Source organism: Gopherus evgoodei, chromosome 12 (assembly GCF_007399415.2).
Source record: "Gopherus evgoodei ecotype Sinaloan lineage chromosome 12, rGopEvg1_v1.p, whole genome shotgun sequence".
Classification (NCBI taxonomy): domain Eukaryota; kingdom Metazoa; phylum Chordata; order Testudines; family Testudinidae; genus Gopherus; species Gopherus evgoodei.
In genome coordinates, this window is record NC_044333.1 from 19,765,271 (window position 1) to 19,781,708 (window position 16,438).

The window sequence follows — 16,438 nt, forward strand, 5'->3', positions numbered from 1 at the left end:
GACTTCCTTGGAGTCGGCCAATGAAGAGGAGGGGCTGTGGCGGGGAGGCGGGGCTTTGAGGAGGCTGTGGAGTCACATGACAGAGAGACGCTGTCTGGGCTGGTGCTGGTGCTGGCCGCGGGCTTCGAGCGATCATGGTGAGCGGCGCTGGCCTCGGGCTAGCGGCTGCGGGGCGGCGGCTTGTGGCTCGGGCGGGCCGGGGGCTGCCCTGGGCTGCGGCTGGAGGCGGGCGGGGGCTGCAGCCTTGCCTGGGGGCGGGGGAGGCGGTTGGCCTTGCTGCGCTGGGGTGAGGGGCAGGCGTCGAATAGTCCAAGGCCCCGGCTCCCCGGCGCGGGGGGAGGCAGCCTCGCTCGCGTTCCCCCTCTTGCCCTAGAGGAATGGGGTAGGGGCGGCTCCCATGCACGGGCGGTCTCTGCTAGCGTGCCCTGGCCATGAGCAAGTGCAGCTCAGCGTTATCCTCGTTCAGGCCACCAGTGCTTGGCAAACCCAGCAAGGTCTGGCTTTAAAACCAGCCCACCTCTGCCATCGTGTCACTGATGTGTTAAGTTGTTCCTTCCCTTCTCCAGTGCTCTGCACAGTCTGTAACTGATGACTGAATTCACTTCTGTGGAGGCTGAGATCTTGTTTATACTTTGAGGTGGAAAAATCCCCAGGGTTGTTTTTTTGGGAGGGTTAAGGCTGAAATTCCTTTAGCTTGGTGCTGCTGGGTCCAGTCCAGTTCAACCCTCGGATATGTTGTTGTGGATCTGCAGTGACTCTACTGAAAATAAAGTGGCTGGCTTTGATACTGATATTGTGAGGAGAAAATCTAGCCCATGGCTTTTTTGTCTGCCTATCTGTGAAATGGGCAGAAAAATGTTTGCCTTCCTCGCTGGGGCTTACTTTATGCTTATAAACATCTCAGAGATTCTTGACTAAAATGTGAGTTGTTAGTGCAAATTATAACTATTAATCCACTAGTTGAGAAATACCTAGGTATTGAATTTCACAACAAAATATTTGAGTAGACATGGGATGTATATATTTTATCCTAGTGGTGCCTTAATGCTTTTGTGGTTAAAGTTTAAGTGTGATTTGCCAATAGCAGGAGTGGCACAGTAGAAATATTAGTAATATCAAAGCTACAGTTAGGATAGAATTAGTGTCCCCATTCGAATGTGCTGGCTACAGCCACTCATAACATTCCATAGCTTTCATCTTTCAGGCTGATCACTTCCAATCTGAGTCTCTGTGACTAAAATTGAATTTTCTTTTGGGTAGTTTGAACAAAAACAGTTCACTAAATGGAGCTCATGGATATTGAAAATATTTTGATAGGTTTGTTCTTGTTTTTGAACAACCCTACTGTTGAAATGGCTGGGGAGACAAACCTGAAATTTGGCATGGAGATAGCACTCATTGGGTAGTGTCTTATTTTGAGTGGAATACTTAAAAGTTTTGACTTGAAAGTTGTGATGTGCTTAAAATTGTGTATGCTCAGTATCTTTTGCATTGTGTATTATTGCTAAGCTTGTAATGTGTATAGTTAGGAAGGCAGCACTGAACATTCAGGTGTTGACTAACTTAGCTATGGAATGAAAAAACTAGTGATAGTGTGCGGTGAATGAGACAAAGATCTTGTCTTATTCGCTGCACATCTTGTAAAGTAAAAACTGCATAGCTCTGAAACTTTGCAGGAGAAAAAGGACTCCCAAAGACTTCCCAAGATGTGCAGGGCAGGGACTCCCTATTGCAAATCTATCAAGGTATGTGGGGACATTTCATTTGAAACATGCTAAGGTTGTGTGGCTATGCATTCAAGTCAGGCAATGACAATATAAAAGTTCAGTGTGTAGCCTTATCTCTGTCCTTCTACAAATACATTTGTGGTAGTCATTAACTAAATGATCACATAACTTTTTACAACCTTTGCTATATATGTAGTACCTAAGAAATGTCATGCTATGTCAGATCTGATGTTCATCCAGTCAAGTATCCTATCTTTAATAGTGGCCACATAACACCAGAGGCTTCAGAGAAAGGTGTAAGAACTCTACAGTGAGCATATAGAGATAATCTTCTCTCCTTTAAGGTTCCTAATAGAGATTGGCTTAAACCAGTGGTTCTCAACCTGTGGCCCAGTTTGCCCAGAGCTGTGACCCATGTCACATCCTTAGGGCCATACAGGTAGTAGTGGATGCGGCCCACAGTGATAAATAAGTTGAGAACCAGTGGCTTAAGCCTTGATGTATAAGGTTTAATATCTCTTCAATAAATTTATATTAACTCTGGATATTCTTGATATTCCAACAAATGGCGAATCCCTTTTGAATCTTGTTAACTTCTTGGTGTCCATGACTTCCTGTGGCAGCGAACGCCACAATTTAATTACATGTGTGAAAAAAGTATTTCTTTATACTGGTTTTGATTTCCCTCATTGAATTGTTGCTCTTATGTTATGAGAGAAAGCTGAAGTCCCTGATCTACCTTCTCTGGACCATTCAGTAATTCATTATACTTTCTACTAGTCCACTTATGCCAAACAGTCTGCTAAAGTTTGAGTACACTGCAAATTGTTCTTACACGTCATCTAAGGTCCCTCACCAAAGGCTCTTAAGCAAAGTAAGCTCTCATGGGATAAGAGGAAAGGTCCTCTCATGGCTTGGTAACTGGTTAAAAGATAGGAAACAATGGGTAGGAATAAATGGTCAGTTTTTAGAATGCAGAGAGATAAATAGTGGTGTCCCCCAGAAGTCTGTACTGGGACCAGTCCTATTCAACACATTCATAAATGAGGTGGAAAAAAGGGGTTAACAGTGAGGTGGCAAAATTTGCAGATGATACAAAACTACTCAAGATAGTTAAGTCCCAGGCAGACTGCGAAGAGCTAAAAAAGGATCTCTCAAAACTTGGTGACTGGGCAACACAATGGCAGATGAAATTCAGCGTTGATGATAAATGCACAGTAATGCACATTGGAAAACATAATCCCAACTATACATATAAAATGATGAGGTCTAAATTAGCTGTTACCACTCAAGAAAGAGATCTTGGAGTCATTGTGGATAGTTCTCTGAAAACATCTAATCAATGTGCAGCAGCAGTCAAAAAAGCAAACAGAATGTTGGGCATTATTATGAAAGGGATGGATAATAAAATAGAAAATACCATATTGCCTCTATATAAATGTATGGTATGCCCACATCTTGAATACTGCATGCAGATGTGGTCATCCCATCTCAAGAAAGATATACTGGAATTGGTAAAGGTTCAGAAAAGGGCAGCAAAAATGATTAGGTGTATGGAACGGCTTCTGTATGAGGAGAGATTATTAAGGCTGGTGCTTTTCAGCTTGGAAAAGAGATGACTAAGAGTGGATATGATAGAGGTCTATAAAATCATGACTGATGTGGAAAAAGTAAATGAAGTGATATTTACTCCCTTTTCATAACACAATAACTAGGGGTCACCAAATGAAATTAATAGGCAGTGGGTTTAAAACAACCAAAAGGAAGTATTTCTTCACCCAATTCCCAGTCAACCTATGGAACTCTTTGCCAGAGGATGTTGTGAAGGCCAGGACTATACCAGGGTTCAAAAAAAGGACTACAGTAACTCCCCACTTAATGTTATAGTTATGTTCCTGAAAAATGCAACTTTAAGTGAAACAATGTTAAGTGAATCAAATTTTCCCATGAGAATGAATGTAAATGGGGAGGAGGTTGGGTTCCAGGGAATTTTTTTTGCCGTACAGTACAGTACTATAGTTGGGAGGTGCCCTGGCCTTACCCCACACGGGCACAGCCCACTGGCACTGGAGACAGTGAGGCAGGCAGGCAGAGGCTGACGGTCCTGTAAGCTAGGAGGAGCATGTTGCGCAGCAGCAGAGGGTTGAGTGTAGGGGCTGAGGGCTCTGGCTGGGAGTGCAGGTTCTGGGATGGGGTGGGGATGAGGGGCTTGGGGTGCAGGAGGGTGCTCCAGGGCTACAGCAGAAAGAGAGGACTCCCCCCAGCACACTTTCCCTGCAGCAGCACCTGGGTTGAGGGGGGGAGGCATCTCTCCCTGCTGTAGCAGCTCTGGGGCTGGGGCTGCCGGATAAGTGCCCCTCTTTGGGCAGGTCCGGTCAAGGGCTGGGTTCAGACTGAGGAAGTGGCGCCTCGCCTGTGGCTGGGTTCAGGCTGAGGTAGGCACAAACTGGCTGGTTGAGGCACCCTGGCCGGGGCAGAGTTGTGGGGGGAGGGGCAGGCTAGGTTGGGGATGGGGGAAGGACACCTCACCCCCTGCTGTGACAGTTCCCCAGGCGGGTTCCCTGAGCACTTGCGCGGCACTAAGAAGGCTGCTGCGTGGCTTCACAGCTTTCAGGGAACTTAGCTATCTAGTCAGGCTGTAGAAAAATGTGTTTTGTACTTGATCATCTGGAGACTAGCTGAAAATGCCTAATTAGGATTTGTCTACATCACAGGTACTGCAGCTGCATCTATGCTGCTGTAGTGTAGACACTTACTACAGTGACAGAAGGGGTTGATCATTGCTCTTAGTAAATCACCCCCCTCTCCCAGAGAGGCAGAAGCTGCGTCGATGGAAGAACCATTGACCTAGCTGCGTCTGCTCTGGGGGTTAGGTGGACCTAACTGTGTCTGGCAGGGCATGAAGTTTTCCAGATGCCCAAGTGGTGTAGGTTGACCTAAGTTTTTAGATGTAGACCAGGCCTTCAAAAGGAGCAAAGTTGGAGTTACACATGCAACCCTACTTTACCATTTCCTGACTTGCGTGCCCAGCCAGGTAATGCTAAGTTAATAAGATTTACAAAGATTGGCGTTACAAATCCATTTTTATGGGGACGTGTGACCTCACCCTTTTATTTTGTGTAGTGCTGAAAGCTGCTACACAGATGCATATTTTTCTTTAAAATAAAGCAACTTACTACATTTTTTTAACTTATGCACTTTATAAAGATCTGTGAACTTTACCGTCTGTTCAGAAGAGAAATTTTCATCTTACAAACTTTAAAATATTAAGTTTATGGAAAGTGCAGAGCAGTAGCTTTTTTTGTGTGTGTGTGTTTCATTTTAAAATCTGTATCTATGCTATGGCTGTTGTGATTCTTCCCCTCCCCCCCATTTGAAAAAATACCTCTTCTGGGGATGAGGGTATGGGGGAGACTGGGAATAGATGGTGATGGGGATGACCATGTTCTTCCTGTTAAATTAAACATTGGACGTGTACTAAATCATTCACATTTTAACAATCCATTCCTCACGCAAGATACATATTGTCCAAAATGAAAAGGTTGTAGTTCTGTAAATAAAACAATTTTTTACTCCTGAGGGGATTCTGTGCCAAACATGTAAAATGCTGTGCACAATATTTTAAAATTCTGCAAGTTTTATTTGTCAATAAATAAATGCAAAGGTTCCAGCATGGCAGTGGAGAGCACGGGCTACTGGCTTGCTGAAGGTGGGAGATCACCTTGCAAACTCCCCCACCCCCAGCACCCAGACTCCACGGTGAGGCTGCACGCGACCCTGACATAGGACAAGGTATGGACTTGCCCCAGAAACACTCTGGGCCCTGCTCCTCTGTACCAGACGCACCAGCTGTGGGGCAGGCAGCCTCAACCAGGCAGGATCCAAGTGTGGGAGGGGCTCGGTGTGGTGAGGAAGGAGAAATCCAAGTGTGGAGTGAGAGGATTCTGTGTGGGGCAATCTGGGTACAGGCAGCTCAGTGGGGGGGGTCTAGGTGTGGAGGGATCTGGATGTACAGAGGCTCGTGGGGAGTGGGGCAGTTACCAGGTGCTGAGGCAATGAGACTCTGCAGGGACTTGCAGGTGAAAGTGGTTGGGACTCAGTGGAGGGGTCTGGGTGAGGGGGGCTCAGCAGGGGGTGTCTGGGTGCTGGTGTAGTGAGACTTGGTAGAGTGGGAGTCTGGATGTGGGGCTCAGCGTGGTGCAGGGAGTGGGGCTTCGGAGTGGGAGTGTAGGGAGTTCAGTGGAGGATGGTCTGGGTGTAGGGGTGGGGGTCTGGAGGCAGGGTTTGAGGTTTAGTGGGGTGAGGTTTGGGTATTGAGGGCTAGAGGGGTTCTGGATGTACTGGGTGAGGCTTGGCAGGGGTGTCGGGATATGGAAGGTCCAGCTGCATGGGGCTTGGGTGGAAGGGGGAGCAGCCCCCTTCTCCCACAGTTGAGGAGTCATGGGGTCAGGAAGCAGAGGAGGATGCTGAACTTCCTGCATCTGGGGAAGGTTTCTGGGGATGGGTCTGACACAGCCCCAGACACTCCTTGCAAGGAAAGAGGAAGTCCTGCCCAGCCTAGTCTAGATCAGCCCCGTGGTGATTTCTCTCTGCCGGCTGCTCCGGGTGCGTGACACGATGTATCTGCTCTGCTAGGGAGTGGTGCATGGCTGCTCTTGCAGCTTCCCTGTCAAAGTCATTTTTCTGCAAGAAAGCAAAGAAATCTGTAGTAGACATGAATTCTGCACATGTGCTGTGGTGCAGAATTTCCTCAGGAGTAAATAATTAGCATCCCAGTCTACCAACTAATCAAGCCTACCATTCTTTTGTATCTGCCTGTAGAGGGTGATATCCTTCAGCCAATTTACTTAATTTTATCACTCAACCAGTTACTTTCCTTCCTCCAACTTATTCAAATGTAAGACTTTTTAGAAACTGGTAATTCTGAATTCAGCTGCTCTGTATAGAAACTTCTATAATTTTCCAGCATTTTGATGCAACAAAATGTGGCACATCCCCCTTTGCAATGTTAAACTGTGAAAGAGAAGGAAGAAACTCAGAATTATGTATGTTCTGTTAGCCGTGTATCTTCCTCTTCTTCCTTGTCTGGGGACAACCTATGGCACGGGTCCCCAACGTGGTGCCTGTGGGTCTAAGTGCGCTTGCGTACTGGCTGGCAGATGAGCCTCCAGCGGCATTTCGGCAGCAATGCCTCTGGATGCTGCTGCTTGCCACCAACAAACAGTGTCATCTAGAGGCGTTGCCGCTGAATTTCGGCGGGTGCCAGACGAAAAAGGTTGGGGACCACTGACATGGCTTTTGTGTTTGGGATCAATCATATACACTAATGGAAAGATTCCATATTTTCTCTGAACTGTGTCTTTATGTGATCCAAAACTTTGTTAATTTATGAAGTCATATGTTCAGTCACACTTGACAGTGGTGTGTTCATCTTGTAATCTGTCAAGTCCATCTGAAGCCACCTTCAATTGCTTTTGTGAAATGACTGCTGTGTTGTGATCAGTCTTGGTGCTTAGTGCAAATTTCAGTGTAGATTTCAACACAAGATAGCCGGATATAAATGTAAATAAACACACTTTTAGGGGCTTCCACAAAATATTGTGGAACCTGAGGCATAAATCTTATTTTGTTGAGCTAATCAGCTTCCTGATGATTCTAGAAACTCAAAAATCCTTCTCTAGTGTGTCCTGGGACTGTGCAATGCTATTCTTTTCTTGATGAGGTTTAAGTAATGTGGTGAATATTCATATGCCAAAAGTTCTGGGTAGTTGTGTCAGAGAATTTATAATCTTTTGTTTATTGTCTGAACAAACAGCCAAGACCTCCTTTACATTCTATTCTGTGCTCCATCTTCAACACCTTGGACATAATATTCTGCAGTTTTATTTTAATATGCTGAATGCAGTAGCATAACATAGGGACAGACTTTTCACTATATAGATGGTTGTATCTGTTACAGAGTCGCTTCTGGTGTTCAATTAACCATTTTACATCAATGTCAAATTATTTGAGGGGTTGGGTTTTGGGTTTATTCCTTCAATTTTTCTCTCTGTTTCATCACTTAGAGCATTAAGTAATGGACTGCACAGCTGCAAATTCAAATCTGTCTGCAAGAGTGTATTCAGGGCCAAGTGCTTCCTTCCATCTTTTCATTACACTGCTGGTATTATGCTGCACGGAAGGTGGTGATGTTAGTTGCAACCTTATTTTATACTGTCATGGCAAGTCCAAGTCTTTGCCTTTCTATTTTTTTAGGGCATTATTGTGTGTGAGAGACACACTGAGTTGTGTGGGGGGTTTTTTTTGTTTTTTGTTTTTGTTTCTCCAATATAGTCCATGTTGAAGAGATTCTGTTGCTTGGCATTGTGGCACAGTGACTTACTGGAGCTGGACTTTGATGTCATTGGAAAATGTCTTGCTTCCAGGAACATCAAATTCTTATCAGTGTTCTGGTCTTCATCTTCAAATAGACAAAGTTTCATTTAGTAGCTTATTTTTGATGTTGAAGAATCTGAAAGGATCCAGTTTTCTGTTTGAGATGAACATGAATCCTTTCTCATTTTTTAATGCTTTACAATGTTTATATTTTGCTGTGGAAGAATGATTTATTTTCAGTACTTAAATCCATTTAGTTGCTTGTTTCTTACCACTTCCTGAAACTTTCAGGTTATTGAGTCAAACTCTCATACACCGATACCCAGTAATATACTATATTGCCCATTTGCAGGCTTCATCGGCAACTTTCATACATACTACAACTTGAATGAGAACTAGGTGAGCTTCCTTAGTGAATGCAGGTTGTGAAGGCTGAAAACTGATAAAGTTGGAGAACGCTTTATACAACACATCAGATGCCCTGGCCCACCTTCCAGAAGTCTTTAAGCTTCTTCCAAGCAAAGTCCCCGACTAGTTGACAACTCTGCCTACTGCTTGTTGAATAATAGACAATTCTGCTAAGTAGCCACACACTTTCTAATTGTCAGTGACTCCAGTTGCTCACTATTCCATCTAGGCTTCTAGATGTAACAAGAACCTTGGTATCTTCACCACTTAGTTTTTAGAACAGTTAAACTTTTCATTCGCAGGCCAAAATTAGTATTAAAAATTAAAAAAAGAAAACAGAAAAACCTTGTTCAGATAGACCACATGAATATAAATACTTAAAAGTGATACAGAAGTTAAAAAGAAAAGGGAAAAAATAAACCTGCAGCAAGGGACTCTTCCAGCTGTGATAGCAAGGAAACAGAAAATATTTATCTTCAGTGGGCTTATATACTAACTTTTTGGTCTTGAAGAGCTACAGTGGAAGTTATATGCAATTCTGAAACTGTGACTGTTTAAAAATTGTATTGTATGCAGTGTTGTAGCTGTGTTGGTGTCAGGGTATTAGGGACAAAAGGGGCGTGATGTATTATCTTTTATTGGACAACTTCTGTGAAGAGAGACAAGCTTTCGAGCTTGAACAGAGCTCTTTTTTTCAAACCTGAAAAACAGAAAATTTTTGTTTCAACTGTGAAGATGATTAGCAGTAGAGCAGTTCATGTTGTGGTGTCATCAGGTTCCATAGTTTATACTCAAAGGATTCCCACCTCTCACAGATTTTTTTGTTTGTATGTGTGTAGGCATGTGACAATTTGTGTTGGTGCCTTATCTGTAAAATGTGGCTAATACTTTCTAAGGTACAAGGATACTGTGAAAAAAATTCAGATTTGCCAGGTGGTCAGTTACTGTGACAGTGAGCACCACATAAATTAGAGCTTTTGAAATGTGTAGCTCTATGCAGGTCTCATGGTAGAACAGTGCTTGAAGAAATCCCCCTGCCTTGTATGAGTAGGAACTTTATAGATTGTAGGGACCTTGAGAGGTCATTGAGTCCAGTCCCCTGCCCTCATGGCAGGACCAAATACTGTCTAGACCATCCCTGATAGACATTTATCTAATCTACTCTTAAATGTCTCCAGAGATGGAGATTCCACAACCTCCCTAGGCAGTTTATTCCAGTGTTTAACCACCCTGACAGTTAGGAACTTTTTCCTAATGTCCAGCCTAAACCTCGCTTGCTGCAGTTTAAGCCCATTGCTTCTTGTTCTATCCTTAGAGGCTAAGATGAACAAGCTGTCTCCCTCCTCCTGATGACACCCTTTTAGATACCTGAAAACTGCTATCATGTCCCCTCTTAGTCTTTTCTTTTCCAAACTAAACAAACCCCAGTTCTTTCAGCCTTCCTTCATAGGTCATGTTCTCAAGACCTTTAATCATTCTTGTTGCTCTTCTCTGGACCCTCTTCAGTTTCTCCACATCTTTCTTGAAATGCAGTGCCCAGAACTGGACACAATATTCCAGTTGAGGCCTAACCAGCGCAGAGTAGAGCGGAAGAATGACTTCTTGTGTCTTGCTCACAACACACCTATTAATGCATCCCAGAATCATGTTTGCTTTTTTTGCAACAGTATCACACTGACACATATTTAGCTTGTGGTCCACTATAATGTTAGAACTTGACCTGGTGCACATCATTACCTTCTGCAGAACTTTTGCTATTGATTTAAGAAAATGGATTCTAGCTAGCCCTTACTATTGCAAAGACAGCTTTCAATATAGTGTTGTCTTCCTGAGTCTATAGAGAGAGTTCCCAGGCTCTGGATGTTGCTTATAGCTTTACTAAGCAGTAGCTGAATGAAATTAATGCTGACTTATGTTGCGGGCAAGAACATTGTGGAACTCAGTGATGCTATAAAGAATCCTGGGAATCTCCATTGTCTACTGCTGTTTGTGGAAAGCTAGTGACTGTCAGAAGTAGGCTGTGGGGTTACTGGGAGGCAAACCCCCCAAAGGGAGATGGGTAGTGGAGAAGGAGTAGAACAGAGGAGACTGTCTTTTTCTTTTATTTGCTGTAGAAGCCAGGATCCTCTGGAGGCTGGAGAAATGACGAAAAGCTCTCGTTCCTTCTAGTATATGAAGGGAATGAGAATGGAGCCTCATGTGTATCTAGCATCCTAGCTGGGAACTGTTGTAGTATAGACAAGGGTGTGTGGTTGAATACTCTGCTAGGAATCTTCCTCCTTCCCAGCTTTTGAGGATGGCCAGTAGGGCTGGGCTTGTTGTCAGGATGTTGTTCCTGGATTCCTTTGATAGAGGTTCTTCCCTTGTATTTTATACTTTTGCCTGGTAAGTAGTCTCTCACTACTATCATATGTCATGTACTTCAAGTCCTGTCCCTCTGAGGTAGTATTATCGTCATTTTAAAAATGGGAACTCGCCTTTCCCAGGACCACACCAAGTTCCTGACCAGGCTGAAATTACATCTTGGAAATCAATGACTTCTCCAGGTCCCTTCCAGCCCTATATTTCTGTGATCTCTTAGCACTGACCTCCTGCTGCACTATACCATTGTACTGTCCCATATTTAAACATAGTGATAGCTAGTACAATTCTTCTCCCAGCATGGACAAGACTTATGTGTTAATCATACTAATGAAGTGTCTGTCTTTAGTGCACTTTTTATTACTACTTTATTATCTTTAATCCTGGAGACTGCACTATGCCCTGGGGAATGATCTCTGTCCTTCAGAGATGTAATTGGGAATGGGCATAAAATGTGATGGGGATATCTGACTCTAAGTTAATTTTGATGACATTATAGGTTGAATAGTGGTAGTGACTTGACTGTGCTGGGGAGTAATTTGCACCACATCCATTTTTTAAAATAAACATTAACTTGGATGTACTCATACGGAATAAAGAATCAATAGAATTATAATGTTAGTATTAAATTGCAATGGCATCAAATATTTACTCTTAAATCTGATTATTTGAGTTTACTGCGGTTATTCTTCTGTGTTTGGATAGGTGACCATCTCCCTGTTCTACTAGTTCAGAAGTGAAGGTGCAGTTGATACTAATATTTATAGCTACTAATATAAGATCAGTGTTAATGTACAAAGCCTCAACGTAGAAGACTAAAAATCTTAGTATATGGGCAGAAAATGTGATACAATAAATGAGATGTTAACCTGGCAAATAACGAAGGAGATTGTATTTGGAGTAGGGTTAGGGAGTACTTGTATCTCTGTCTCCTTTGTCTGGATATGCTCATTATATTGTACCTAATATTTAAGTCTGTCATCCAAGCTGCGTGCTACTGATACAGCGACTTGTAGCATCTCCATGGATGTGTCATGATCCCATTAGTCTTGGTATCAGTAAAAAGATTTTTGTTCTCTGCTGAAACAGTGACGGGCTCTGAAAGCTGTCTGACATCTAAATCAATGAGAAGGAACCAAATTTGTTCTGAGCTGAAGCTTGCTGGATTCATCAAGGTGAAAAGCTGTGAAGCAGGGGAGCAGAAGTCATAGAACACAAGAAAGACATATTTTTACGGCCACTTACTGAGGACATGTTCACTGTCTGCAAATGTGTACTGCACTTGTGATCTGTTAGTGTTATGCTTCTCTAATATTTGCCCCAGTTAGAGCCATCAGGTACTTGGATAGCAAAGTTTACCAGTAACTTGTAATTCTGCACAAAGATAAATGTTACGGTTTTGAATGGGACTTTGTTCTTAATGCTCTGGGGAGGGAAGCAGCTGTACTCTGTTGCCTCTGAATGTTCTCTGCCTGGCAGTGGTGGTGCAGCCAATAGCCTCTCCATGCTTTATTCTGGCCAAATGTTTCATGCAGGTCCCTGCTGAGCCTGGGTGGGCGTTAAACTTGTTTCCATCATATCCAGTGGCTTTGCTGTAGAGAAGCAAAGTGGGTGGATGTTCTCACTACAGCTGCCCATAGTGCTCCTTCCCTACTGTATTGCTTCCAAAAATGGCCTTACATGATCTAAAGCTCTTCCCCTGTAAAAGTGAGTCCAGCTTGGAACAAGGTGAATAAGGGTACGTTCCTGTAGCTGTAAGATTATGCTGAACACCTGTTTTAATGTGGCAACAAACATCTTGGGATCCCTTCTTTCCTTTCTGGAAATATGACTAACTTGTACCTTGAATGAGGCGTATGAGAGAGGCTGCAGCTGCGTCTGTCTATGAGTGGCTTCACTTCTTCTGAAGGAAGCGTCTCCATAGAAACTTGTATTCTACTCATCATCCTTGATGCAAAATCCCTCTCCTGCAGTGGAGGGAGGAGAGAGGCAGAGCTGGAGTTCACTTGAAGTTGTTCTCTAGGCAAGTTGTATTGTAATGTGTTTTGGAAAAGTGATCATTACAGAACAGGATAGGACTGCCTGTAGGTTCCTAGTTGCATAGGCAATATCATGTCGTGGAGAAAACTTGAATTCCTGACAGGGAAAAAAGAGCTGTTCATTCGTGCATTATATGTAATGACATAATCCTGAAGTGTCTTCTGGTGGGGCAAAGTTGAAAATCTTTTGTACCACTTGAGCTGTCCAGTTTTCTTTTAAAAGCAAACAAACTCATGTGAGGTTATTTCCCATCTCTCACAAGTAGATCACCTGTCTGCTACCTGTAAAAAAGCCTATGGCTGGAAAAGAATGGATGTCACAATTTAGAGTGTACCAAATGCAGCCAAAACCACACGTTCCTTTTTGGAGGGTGACTTGGAGGTGAGGTGGTGTCACTCAGCCATAGAGCTCTCTATTACTATCTCGTCTCTGTAATGACTGCTTCTCAAATATGTGGACGTGTGAAGAAGGTAAAACTTCCAGGGGTTCATTCAGAGGCCTGTAAGTTACACTGTATTGGCATTGTTATATCTGCTGAAAAAACCATGCCACTGACTAATATAGTTATGCTTCCATCAACACAGCTAACTTTGCTCGGGAAGGTAGTGTCCCTACATAAAAAGAAAAACCCCTTTTGTCGGAGTAGGCTGCTATCTATGCTTATAGATTTTAAGGTCACAAGGAACCATTATGATCATTTAGTTTGCCCAGCACATTGCAGGCAACAGAATCATAACGTTCTCTCCCTCCCGCCCCTTGTAATAAACCCCCAACCTCTGGCTAAGTTACTGAAGTCCTCAAATCATGATTTAAAGATTTCAAGTTACAGAGAATCCACCATTTACACTAGTTTAAACCTGCAAGTTCAGTGTTCCCCATGCTGTGGGAATGGTGAACTGCCTCAGGGTGTTTGCCAGTCTGACCTGAGGAAAATTCCTTCCTCAACCAAATATGGCAGTCAGTTAGACCCTGAGCATGTGGGCAAGACGCTCCAGCCAGACACCTGGGAAAGAATTCTCCATAGGAACTCGGAGCCCTCCCCATCTTGTGTCTCATCACCAGCCATTGGAAATACTTGCTGCTAGCAGTTGCAGATTGGCTACGTGCCATTGTAGGCAGTCTCATCATATCATCCCCTCCATAAAATTACCAAGCTCAGTCTTGAAGCCGTTAGGTTTTTTGCCCGCACTACTCCGTTTGGAAGGCTGTTCAAGAACTTCACTCCACTGGTAGTTAGAAACCTTTGTCTAATATGAAGTCTAAACTGGTTCATGGCCAGTTTGTTAGTTAATTCTTGGTTCCACATAGGCGCTTTACTTAACTCCTCTCCCTCCCTGGTATTTATCCCTCTGATGTGTTTATAGAGCGCAATCATATCTCCCCTCAGACTTCTTTTGGTTAGGTTTAACAAGCCACACTCTTTGGGTCTACTCTCACAGGGTAGGTTTTCCATTCCTAGCAGCCCTTCTCTGCACCTGTTCCAGATCGAGCTCATTGAGCTATACCGACATCTGTGCCTGCGTAATCTCATAAGCATACACATACCCTTGGTGAAGGACAATGATAAATAACTCTGAAATGTGGAACTGGGATTAGGCTGGTAGAAACCCAGCGGGCATCTCATGGCCAGAGTGGTAGGAATCCAACTTTGAGAAGAACAAACCATAAATAGTTACACTTAAGTCAATTTTTTTCCTTATCTCTTTCTTTCCTTAGCCAACAACACAGCAGTCTCCTCAAGATGAGCAGGAAAAGCTCCTGGATGAAGCCATTCAGGCTGTAAAGGTCCAGTCTTTCCAGATGAAGCGATGCTTGGTAAGAAATATGTTTTTGTTTTTTTAGTAGTGGAATGTAATTTCTTGAAGCTGGAAGGAACTCTTTCCCTCCCCCCCCCCCGCCACCTTATGAACTGCAGTTCGATTCATTGGATTTAGTTGGAAGCATGGTGAACTTTGCAGTCTATTTTGAATACACAAGTATTGACTGACTATCTTGTTGGAGGAACCTAGCACACTATGAAGGTTGTCAGCAAAGCTCTCATACCCAATAGAAATGACACTTCCAGCAAAGGGTGAAACTGGAGCACTACTTTTAGTGCCACTGCTTGCTGAAATGGAAGGCATATTTTTCTTATTTCATAGGCGAGAAGTTTTACTGACTCAGGTTTCCCTCAGCAAGATGTAAAAGTGTCTGAGTACCTGCTATTCCATGCAGCAAGTGAGGGAATAAGTCTTCTCAAGTGGAAATCTGCAAGTGCCTACAAGCCTGAAAGCTCTTTAGATTAAATCTTCACAAAGGTTTTAGTGTAGCCCTTCCCTTTTATGTAAAACTAAGTAATCCATAGCATGGTAAGAACACATCCTACTTGTCCCTTACTTTCAGTATGTTAAGTGCCTACTTCTCCACAGTGCTTTTCCATGTCTCTTCCCTCCAGTCAAGCTGCAGAATTTTGCTGAATGTATTTTCAGCAGGGCAGTCCTCTGCATGCTGCTCTGCAGGAGTACTATTCCTATAGCATACACTGGGGACCTTGCAAGGGCTGCAGTTGTGGTGTGTGTAGGCTATGTCTACACTACTCTGGTAAGTCAATCTAAGCTATGCAACTCCAGCTATGTGAATAATGTAGCTGGAGTCAACATAGCTTAGGTCGACACCGCAGGGTCCACACTAAACTGAGTCGATGGGAGACATTCTCCTGTTGACTTACTCTACCCTGAACAAGAAGAGTAAGGTACTGGGTTCAACTGGAGAGCGGTCTGCGGTTGGTTTGGTGCATCTTCACTAGACCTGCTACATTAATCCTAGTTCATCGATCCCCGGAGCGTCAATCCGGGGGGTGAGGGGGAGGTAGTGTCGGCATAGCCTTAGATGGATTGTACTGTGATGCATTGCACTGACATCTCCCTTCATCTCTTTACCTCTGCTGGCTGAAATGTGAAGTGAGAATTGGAGGGAAGGTGAAGAGCATAAACAGTAGGAAGCCCTAGTATGTGTGAGGAATTTGGGTTTATCTCCAAAAGAATGAATAAAACTTAAAGCTGAATTTAAAATGAGTTTGAGAAGCTTTGAGTCTATGGAAGGTTATAGTGGTCCTTGGCTAACTAAAGGCATGTACTTGCAACCAGCGAGGATGAAGCAGCATCAACAGAATTTCCTCTGTTCATATCTTGATGATGTGTTGGCATGTCCAAAACAACCCACAGAGAAATCACAACTATACTTTCCATCCCTGTTACTGAAAGGAGAACTTGTCCCACTATTTAAAGACATTTTGAAGTCCCATGCTTATAAACTCAATCCTCACCCACCCACTAGCCTGTTTTATATTGATACAAAGAAGTGTGCAGGTTCATGGTCCAGATAATTATATGGAACTCTCTAAATATGCCTCTAGTTCTCGACAATCTAATAAAACACCACTTCCCCGCACATAAAAAATAGCAGTGTTTTATGGAGTGGGACGGGGAAATCTTATCCAAATTCTGCAGAGTTTTCCACTAATAATGTGAGTTACCCTGTATCTTTAT

At 43.4% G+C, this 16,438-nt stretch overlaps 1 protein-coding gene across 1 annotated transcript in view; it reads left to right on the forward strand.

Moving 5' to 3' along the window:
* The first annotated feature begins 49 nt into the window (after positions 1-49).
* VPS35 (VPS35 retromer complex component) overlaps positions 50-16,438 on the forward strand; it is a 45,093-nt gene continuing 28,704 nt past the window's right edge. The window contains exons 1-2 of the mRNA XM_030581263.1: positions 50-137; positions 14,628-14,726. Coding sequence (XP_030437123.1) covers positions 135-137; positions 14,628-14,726 — 102 coding nt within the window. The 5' untranslated portion in view covers positions 50-134. The remainder of the gene's footprint in view (positions 138-14,627; positions 14,727-16,438) is intronic.